The sequence below is a fragment of the Arachis ipaensis genome, chromosome B08 (assembly GCF_000816755.2).
Source record: "Arachis ipaensis cultivar K30076 chromosome B08, Araip1.1, whole genome shotgun sequence".
NCBI classification, from domain to species: domain Eukaryota; kingdom Viridiplantae; phylum Streptophyta; class Magnoliopsida; order Fabales; family Fabaceae; genus Arachis; species Arachis ipaensis.
The window spans coordinates 15,914,314-15,925,465 of NC_029792.2; the positions used below are offsets into that span (position 1 = coordinate 15,914,314).

At 33.7% G+C, this 11,152-nt stretch overlaps 1 protein-coding gene across 1 annotated transcript in view; it reads left to right on the forward strand.

Moving 5' to 3' along the window:
• The window catches only part of LOC107610617 ((-)-germacrene D synthase-like), a 4,570-nt gene extending 1,112 nt beyond the window's left edge, over positions 1-3,458 (forward strand). Inside the window, exons 2-5 of the mRNA XM_021109009.1 lie at positions 1,983-2,262; positions 2,373-2,748; positions 2,848-3,066; positions 3,227-3,458. Coding sequence (XP_020964668.1) covers positions 1,983-2,262; positions 2,373-2,748; positions 2,848-3,066; positions 3,227-3,395 — 1,044 coding nt within the window. The 3' untranslated portion in view covers positions 3,396-3,458. The remainder of the gene's footprint in view (positions 1-1,982; positions 2,263-2,372; positions 2,749-2,847; positions 3,067-3,226) is intronic.

The window sequence follows — 11,152 nt, forward strand, 5'->3', positions numbered from 1 at the left end:
TCTATAATTCTTTTTTTTTTTTTGTTATTAAAGTTATCTATAATTCTAGATGGTATTTCTAACGGAAAAGAAAAAAGATTTACAGGCAACCATGTGTGAAATAGCCCAATAACAATTATAAATTGAATTTCGTTATACATTTAAATATTTTTATCAATTAAGTTTAATTAAGTTGACTCAAATCTAATAAAAATTATTCATACAAAGTGTGTGTGAATTATGTACTTTTTCTTGGCATGATAACTTCTCATATGCTATTTTTTTTTATTGTTACTGCTATTGTTGTATCGTTTTTTTTTCTTCTTCCTGTTATTATTGTAGTATTTTTTATTTTTTCTTTGTCTGATTTTTTTTTATTATTCTTATTTTTCTTAAGAGGGTAAAAACAAAAAAATTATGAGAAGATGAAACAAAAAAGAGAAAATAAAAAAGAAAAAGAAGATGATAACGCTGATGAAAAAGAGAAAGAGAAGAGTTCTAAATTGTATAGAATTTATTAGAAAAATAGCATTAAAACTTTTTAAGCATGATATGAAAAATTTCTAAATTTTCACACCAAAATTTCTTAATAGTAATAAAAAAATTTAACTAATTAAAAATTATCAAAATAAAAATAACACCGAAATATTTCAATTGACACTGAAATTATATTTCTCTCAGCATATCTTCTTTTTTTTGCTTCTTTTTCTTTATATTTTATCTTTTTTTTTCTTTCTCTCAACATATTTTTCATTTTTTTATCATGTTTTGTTATTGATATAATTTTTTTTCTATATCTTCTAATGTTTTACTTCAAAAATAAAAAATTTTATCTAAACAAAATTATTTTAAAGTTGAATATATATTCCTAAATCCTAAACAATAAATTATCTTGCAATGTAGCATGAAGATCAATTCAAGTTATGTGTTTATCATAGTAAAATTTATGTGTTTTATATAACAAAAATTTTAGTACCATTTCTATTTTATTTTTGTATTTTATATAAAAATTTCAATATTTTTTTATTATTATTATCATTATCATTTTTTTTATTTTTCTTTTTCATAAAGTTTTTAAAATACACAAATAAAGAAGATAAATAAGAATAAAAAAATAAAAGTATGAGACAAAAAAGAAGAAAATGATGTGGATGATGACATTCATAATGATGAAAAAAGAGGAGAACAACATGAAAAAAGAAAGAGAAAATCGAATGAGAAAAAAAAGAAAGAATGAGAAGGAGGATGAAAAAAAATGATGAAGCAAATAAAGAAAAACATGTATATATTATGATTTAATTAGATTTGATTATGTTAAATCCTTGATTATTTAGAATTACTATTGTAAATTAAGTTATAATGATAGTAGTATTCAAATTCAATTCAATTCATTCCACCTAGAAATACCAATACAACAAATGCAGCAATTTAAATTGAATAATCTCAATTTTATAAATAATATAAAATGAAACAAATTTGGATCTAATTTTTAAAATCAATTTAATCAAATTCAAATCATAAAATATCACGTAATATACTATTTTCAAGAATAATGTCTTTTTCTTTTACTTATGTATGTTCAATTCATTACAAAATTTGTGTTAAACATGTATTAACTTTTATAATATAAAGAGTTAGTTTTAGCACCTATTATATTTATAAATTTAATAAGAAAATCAAATTTTTAGCTAATATTTATCTTTTTTTTTTTTTGAAAAATAGATAAAATTAACATTAGTTAACACAAAAAATTTAAAATAGATTAAAGAGGAAGTTTTTTAAAAGTTATAAGGGAGGGGAATGTATATTTTATAAATAGAGCGGAGGAAAGTATTATTTTAGCATCTCCCAGAAAAGGAGAGTGTAATTTTCTCAAAAAAAAAAATATCATGATAAATGTAGATCAAAATAAATAGTTGATCATATTTAGAGAGAAATGACGTATTCTCATTTGCTAATTTTTCACTCCTTTAAATTAACTATTAAACCGAAAACATTTGCAGGAAGTGAATGAAATCATGAAGCAAGAAGTTCAAATGCATAAAGAGAAAGTGAAGATGAATTTGTCTTCTAACGACAATAATATCTTACAAAAGCTAAGCTTAATTGATTCAATTCAACGATTGAGTATATCTTATCATTTTGAAAATGAAATTGATAGGATATTAGTACAAATTCACAATGATTTTACTAACAAAGATCTTGCTATAGAGGAACGTGACCTTCACTTTATTACATTATTTTTTCGTTTACTCCGACAAAGAAGATATAACATTTCATTAGGTACACTGCATGTAAAACTAATTTTAATTTTTTATCTTATATATATAATTACAATATAAAAACTAATAATTATGGATTTACAATAGTTAGTATAAATGTGAATTATACAGATATTTTCAACAAATTCAAGAATAAAAAAGGAGAATTCGATGAAATAATTGTTGTTCAAGATGTTAAAGGAATGTGGAGCTTGTATGAGGCTGCACAATTAAGAGTTTATGGGAAAGATATATTAGAGAAAGCACATGAATTCACATACAATAAACTTAAGTCTATCACCAATCAATTGAGTTCATCTCTTGCTGATCAAGTCAATCAAAGCTTAGTACAACCTTTTCACAAGGCAATTCCAAGAATGAAGGCAAGGTCATATATGTCTTTTTACGAAGAAAGTTCTACTCATGATAAAGTTCTTCTAAAGTTTGCAAAACTAGATTTCAATATGCTACAAAAATGGTACCAGAAAGAAGTTGGTAGTGCCACCAAGTAAGTATTTTAAATCTAACTAAGCACTTTTTATTAGAATTTTTTTTATTTGAAAAAAAGCTCCTATAAAGATATAATTTTTTGTACGATTAATTATAGGTGGTGGGAAAAGTTAGAATTTTCGAAAAAGGTCCCTTATGTAAGAGAGAGGATAGCTGAGTTATACTTCTGGCCATTTGCTATGAACTCTGAGCCTAAATATACTACTTTTAGAAGGGTGGTGGCCAAAGTGGTTCAATGGATGACTATATTTGATGATACTTATGATGTCTATGGAACAATCGAAGAACTTGAGCTCCTCACACAGGCAATCCGAAGGTAAGAATTGACCAATTTTATATTATTATGCAACATATCTCAATTAAAAAGAATCTATACATGATCAATGAGTTTATATTTATTTCGGTCATTATCTTAATAATTTAATTTCACGATCACGTTTCTTTCTTAATTAGTTTTTAACCTTTTTGTGTTTCAGATGGGATATTAGTTACATTGAATCTCTTCCAGAATGCTTTAAGGTGATTTTTAATTCAATTGTGGAACTTGTTGATGAAATAATAGAGTTAAATGCTGGAAGCGGAGAATCAGACTTGATATTGCAATGTCTCAAACAGGCCGTAGGCTTTATTTCTTACTTTTTTTAATTTTAAATTAATTATTATATTCATTAATCATCATTTTAATGAAGTATTCATCAATTAATTTATCTTCAGTTCTTAATAATTTTGACTTTTTTTATTTATTAACTTTTGCATAATAGTATGATAATATGATTAAGTTAATGGTAAATATTTACATGCAGTTGTCTTTATATAAAATTTTTAGTTGAGAATTATTATATAATTTGACGTATTTGACTAAATTGTTATTTAACGATTTTTAACTAACAACTTTATATAAAAATAACTGCACGTGAGTTTTTACGTTAAGTTGATAGATATAAATTAAATCCATTTGCTACTAATAAGATATTATTACTATTTTATGTCTTAAGTATTATTTTCTAATTCATGGGCCTATAGTATCTTATTTCCCTAAATAATTGAATCAATATTAATTTAACAAAGTCATGATTAATTAATTTACACACACAAGTTTTTAGTGGAATATTTTAATACTTTTAGACAATGATATATATGTATAATTCAACTTTTAATTTGAATTTGATCAATTATTTAATTTGTAACATAGTCTTATAAGTGATTTTTGTTAGACCAATAAATAATTAAGCAATTTCACTGAATTTGGTTAGAAAAAATGCATGTACACGTATCATTAGATCTCTGTTTCTAAATCATAGGCCTATTTTGAACCAATTATTTGTAGTTTGAGCAGCAAAGAGAACATGCTGCTTCGGCCGTAGAATGTTGCATGAAGCAATATAGCTTTTCAGAAGAGGAGGCCCATGAATTCATCAAAAGGATATCAATAATTACTGGAAGGATATGAATGAAGAGTACCTCAAGTTAATTGAATATATCCCAAGGCCAGTCCTTGATTGCATTGTTAACATGGCACGCATATGTGAGTTTCTATATGCAAATTTTGGGGATGAAATTACAGATTGTGCACTCTGTAAAGACCACATTGCGCCACTGCTTTTGGATCTCGTGGTCGTGTAGCAGTTTTATGGTCCTAATAAGCTTTTGCGTGTTTGGCCTTAATTAATCTTTAATTATATGCATGTATGGTGTTCTCGTCCTGTTGTTATTGTTTGTTTGTATTGTCTTGTAAGGATACCAAGTTCTTTGTCAACGGTTAGTTTTTCTATGAAGTTAAATTCCAAAATGATTTTTGTTGTGCACACTAAATAATTTTCGAAATCCCAATTACATCAATAATTATGTGTTTGAGATTGTTAAAAATGTGTATTACTTTAGTTTCAGATTCGTTTTTTTGTTAATAGCTTACTGGTGTAATTTAATGACATAGATCCTTAGTGATATATGTCACATTATGACTTGATCATATATAATAAGAATTTAATTTTAAGGTATTATCAGTATAAAATTATTTTATATGTGCATCACCAATTACATAATGTCATATTAATAAAAATAATTATTTTTTACTTGAATCACTTAAATGATCATCTAAAAAAATAATTGTAATTATACGATTGTGTAAAATATTTTATATATATAATCAGTACATAAAAATTAAACTCATATAATAATGTGATAAATTTATGAGCAACACATGACATGGTAACATGATTGATAATACTATGAGAAAGTTTTCACATATGACACCCACTTTACTGACATAGTGATATAACACGTACAAACAATTACCAAGTTTGTGTTTTGTCTTGTAGTCAGTAGTGTATTTACCAAACACTCCTAAACTACATATTGAAAGACGACGAAAAGAGTCAGTCATATGTGAAATTCTTGAAGTGTTGTTGGACGTAATTAGCCAAGTTGACAGTTGTTGGAGTCGAAGCTGCTAGGCTACGGACTACGGTGTAGATTAGTTATGTTGGGCATGTAATGGGCCATTTTTTTGTATGAATAGTGAGAGGGATATATTTTTGGGAGCAACATCATTTTTTTCCCCTTAATATCTCCAGCTAACCAATTTTTCCCCAATTGTTTAGGATATTGGCTTACACACCACGCAGCGAGAGATTCAAAAATTTTTAACTGAAGAAGAAGGTATTACTAGTAAAAGCAAGTAAGAGAGAATCACTAAACATAATCATGGATCTCACAAACTCTTCAAATTCTTCTCAACCTATACATCACTCTACCCCTCTGAGCATAGACCGATTACCCTCCAGTTTAAAGAAAACTCTTGGAAATAAGATTGATCAGTTGGTAGAATTCACTCATGTTCCAGAAGACTCTCGTACCCCGGCCACTGAATACCCTCTCATAAGTCCTTACTCTTTCTACCACAGACAAAAGAAATCAACCCTCACTTCTATTCGCTATCTCATCCATAGAAACCCTTCTCCTCCTCCCAAAGAAGTCATCCAGTCCTCTAATCTCCAACAGTGTGGTTTAAAAGCCACTACTGCTGAACAATACATAACCTTAGAAATCCCACAAGAACTCATCCAAAACTACCAAAACCAAGGCTACACTCATATGCATCTAGGGGCAGTCAGGCTCATTCTTACCCTTCATGGAAGGAGATCTCTTCCGGTAACAGCCAAAGTTGCTCTTTTAGATACTACTTTCAAAGAATACCAACATGCCTTGATCGGAGCATTAGTAACAACACTCTCAAATGGAAGTGTCATTCTTACTATAGCTCCTAATTTCACCATGAGATTATCAGATCCTACGATAAGTCAAAGGCTGAAAATCCAAATACAATTGGTAGGAGTAATTCAGGACTCTAATGCTGAACAGGCCACTTTACATCACCAAGTCCTCTACAGAGTCCAAGATCATGCTCTTGATCTTAATCTCCCAAACACTACCGGAGAAGCCCTATTCATGTTCACAGACAGTGCTGGAGGACCTGCAATAGTAAATATTCCAAGGATGATCACTACTGAAGAACTTGCTTCTATCATTCCGTTGGAATGGATTACTGACTATGAGAAAGCTTTTCCAAAAGAACAGGTTGATGTTCATACTACAGCACCTCCAACTATTACCCATAATAGTGATGGAACGGTGACGACTGTTTTTCAGAAACCTGGAATGACCAAACAAAGTTCACTGCGAAGATCATCCTTCAGAAGGATCAATATGATTTCTCCTGTTCAGGTGCAAACAACTCATGATCAAAATGATCCACCAGTGCATTTCTATGAGAATGGAAAACCTGTTTACGTCTCTCACGTAAATGGCCACTTCATTTGGGATGTTGACCCCTCTATGTGTGATTCTGACTGTGACTGTGCTAATCAATGGAGTGACACTGATGATGAAGATTATGCTAGAAGACGGAGGAACAAGAAAAAGAAGAAGAAGTCGTTACAAGCCCCATGTTCCTATAAAAGACCTGAGCCTCCTGATGATGCTGAATCAGCTCCAATGCTCAGAAAGAAACCAATAATCAAGAGGACGAAACTGTCTAGGAAAAGCTTCACAGATTATCCTTTTCAGCCAGACGATACAATCCCATGTATCGCCACCCTCAGATCTTATGAGGAAGAATTCCCACCTTTAGTGATCCAAACTGATGAGAAGAAAATCACAAGGAGACCTTATGTGATACCTCAAGGAATCACTCCACATGGACATCAAGCTACAACTCCTCAAGAAGAAGTGCTCAATTGGCATACAGATAATGCAGTCAGCCAAAATAAAGTACTGCTCCGAATAGATCACACTCTTGATACTCTTGTAGAGAAAACTGAAGGTCTCTCAGTACAATTAAGTTCTATGGCAGAACAAGTGTCTGAACTCAAAGATCGACTTTCTGCACAAGCTTTTCAACTTGATCAAGAACTCAAGGCCTACATTGACAATCGCTACTTTGGCCCAGAATTCCAAAAGAAGAACAGAGAATTGGATCAAGTCAAAGCTCAACTTCGACAAATTGAGATGGACAAAAACAAAACAACTGCACCCCAGACGCTGTCCATAGACCCATTATCCATGTATGCCAAACCATACCCCTCATATTCACCTGTCTTATTCCCTTCCACATATTCACCACCAGAAATCCCAGATTATGACTCCATCTTCAAATCCACCTACCATTTGGCCAGGCAAGCAAACACTAAAAGATCTATTTCTCCTCAAGGACGACATCATTCGTCCTTGCCTATGCCACCACAATCTCAGCCATCCCTTCCATCTAGACATCATCCTTGGAAACCAGGAGATTTTTTTAGAGACGAAACATCTTCCAATGTCCCTATGAAAGATAAGGGCATCAAAGAAGGGTCTCCTGCTCCAGGACGATCAATATATACCCTTACTCTGGATACTCAATCACCCAGTGAAGAAATTACTGAAGAATCAGAAGATGAGACTACTGAGACCAGTGAACAAGAAGATGAGGAGTCTGAAGGAGATTATGAAGCAGATCTTTCAGCAATAGCCATGGTCAACCCTGTAGAGGAAGAGGAGGAAGAGATAACTTTTGAAAGGGATGAACCAGAAACTTCAGCTAATCACGATCATATAAGCCCAATTGAAGTTAAAACTCCCAACAAATGGTTCACTTTTGATGATGTCCCACCAGCAAGGTACAGAGAAAGGTTGAATGAATTTAGTGCTTGGATTCAGACCAACATGGCCAACCCAAACCTCACAAGCAGACAAGTCCTTGCAGATTTTATAAATCGGATGACTGGCAATCTCCGAGAATGGGCAACTAACCTTTCTGAGTATGAAAGACTCCAGCTCATCAATGGTACCTCTTCACAATTTCTGGGGATAATACATCAAGAATTTCTAGGAGACATTGCAATTATCCAAAAAAGAAATTCTCAAGAATACTTTGAGATGAAGTGTTGTTCCCTCAACAGAAAAGACTTGGAAAAACACTACAAGAAGATGGCTGCTAAATATTATCCTCTTGGAGGAAATAATAATCCGCCACTTAAGCAAGTCTTTATAGCATCCTTGCCAGATGAGCTTCAGCCTGAAATACAGCGAATGATGATGACTCTTCGCAAAGAAGTGGCTACCACAACCATTGGAGAAATATACCAGTTAGCCCTAGCTGCCTTGGACAAGTTGTGTGAACAACAACAAATGTTCAAACAGCTTAACAAAAACTCAGGCAAACTCAAAGGAGCATGCAGCAAATCCCATCTGAAAATTAAGTGCAAAGAGTCAAGTATGTGTGAATGCAAGCCAAAGAAAAAGATGCATTGGCGATCATCAACCAATACATTTCATCAGAAAGCATTCAGAAGGAGAAGAAGTAAGCAAAAGTATCGTTACTTCAAAAGGAGGAAACCCCATACCAAGTCAAACAAATGCTTCATTTGTGGAAAACAAGGACACTTTGCTAAGTCATGTCCTCACAAGACAAAGAAGGAAATAAAAATGCTCCAGTCTTTAATGGATGCTGCCTCCATTGGTGATGAGGAAGATCTAGAGTCAGTACTTGAGGAACAGAGAAGCAAAGATGCTGAAACTGAATACGTTTTCCAGGACTCTGACTCAGAAGAGAATAGTTCGGAAGAAGACCTCCCACCAAAAAGGTCTATCTTTACCATATCATCTATTGCTTCCATCACCACAAGAATTCCTAAAGGAACGAGTATGCCAGAAGAAGAACTTGGGTATCTCGGATCTTTAGGAGTAAAACAGATTGATGGTACTCCTAGACCTCATTTTGATCTAAAAGTCAAAACATCTGTCTATGATAAACCAATAAAGGCCGTTGCATTAATGGACACTGGATCTTGTGCTACTGTCGTAAAACCACATGTCTTACCAAAAGAAATGTGGGCACCTTTTTCCAAGAAATTCGCAGCAGCTAACAGTGAAGTCTTCACCATCAATCTCATCTCCAAAAAACCAGTTGGACTGGAGATATTTGCAGGCCAGACCACTTGGCTTAGAGTGCTGGGAAGCTACCTCCCTGACAAAGATGTTCTGTTCGGATTCGATGCCTTCTTCCGAACTCATGGGCTACACATCAAACCCACTGGTCTGAGTTACAAAGGGCAGTTTTTGCCTTTTACAGGGATACAAAGTATCCTCGAAATCCAAGAAGCTCCAGAAGAATATAAGGAAATCCAACAGCTACTCCTCAGTACTTGCTGTGATAGTCATGATCAATTCAACCACCCTGCTCCTTTATGGAAAAATCCAGAATTTTATGTCCGACTCCCCTTCAAAAAGAATGAAGACATCAACCCTACAAAGGCCACGCATTCAGGAATGAACCCTGAAGATCCTAAGTTGGCAAGAGCTGAATGTGCAGCCCTTCTTGTTCAAGGACTCATTGAACCAACCAACTCCAACTGGGCATGTCAAGAATTCTATGTTGAAAAAAGAGCTGAGCAAAATAGAGGGAAAAAGAGGCTTGTCATTGATTATAAGCCACTTAATGTCTTCTTACAAGATGACAAGTTTCCTCTACCAAGAATCTCAGTTATTACACAAAGATTAAGTGGAGCAAAAATATTCAGCAAGTTTGACTTGAAAGCTGGATTTTGGCAAATTGGGCTCCATCCTGAAGATAGGTATAAAACAGCGTTCTGTATACCTGAAGCCCAATACCAATGGACAGTAATGCCATTTGGACTCAAAGTAGCCCCCTCTCTCTTCCAAAAAGCAATGACCAAAATCTTTGAGCCCATACTACACTCCACACTCATCTACATTGATGACATCTTACTGTTCTCAAAGGACAGCGAAGCCCACAAGGCACTCCTGGCCCAATTCACTCAGATCATCAAAGGCCAGGGAATCATGCTATCAGCAAAAAAGAGCTCTATTGCTAAGACAAAAATTGAATTCCTTGGGATGATTTTCGAAAATGGATTTTTTCAACCAGGGGATCACCTTGCCAAAGAATTGATCCATTTTCCTGATGAAAACTTGACAGTCAAACAAATCCAACAATTCTTGGGAATCGTCAACTACATCAGAGACTTTATCCCAGATGTGACCAAACACACCAGCCAGCTGTCAAAACTCCTAAAAAAGAAGCCCCCACCATGGGGACCTGAGCAAACCACAGCTGTCAAAACCCTGAAGAAGATAGCACAAGACCCCCCACCTTTAAAGATTCCCAGCACAGGAAAAAGAATATTGCAGACAGATGCTAGTGATGAATTCTGGGGAGCTGTGCTACTTGAAGAGATTGATGGGACAAGACACTATTGCGCGCATGCTAGTGGACAGTTCAAAGAATCTGAAAAACATTACCATGCCACTTACAAAGAGATTCTTGCTGTCAAAAGAGGGATAGAAAAATTCAATTTCCACCTCAGTTCTTATCATTTCACTGTGGAAATGGATAACACCTCTTTCCCATCAATGCTAGAGATCAAGAAAAAGATCCTGCCAGACTCTCAATTGCTAAGATGGAAGGACTGGTTCTCTCGCTATAAATTCGAAGTAAGGCACATCAAAGGACACCAAAACACACTTGCAGATTTCCTATCCAGGCCAACCAAAGAAACACCCCCCAAACCAGTAGAATCACTCCCTAAACCAATCCATTACATTTGCACCATGAGCACCTACAACCCTTCATACACCATCCCATTTCCTGATTGTCCACTTCGTAATAACCCATACAGAAGAAAAATTGGTCCTTTTCCTTTCAAAGCAAGACCCCAGACACTGTTTCAAATAGTCTGTCTAGCCAGGCAAACTTTGTTCTACTGGCTACACCAGCTCCTTACCATAACCCAAATACATCCAAATCCAAAGTACTTTGACATGGATACCCCTTTTTGCACTATACCAATAATCCAAGGACCTATACCAGAAGAGATGATGTGGTATATCTGGGCTCTGTCTTC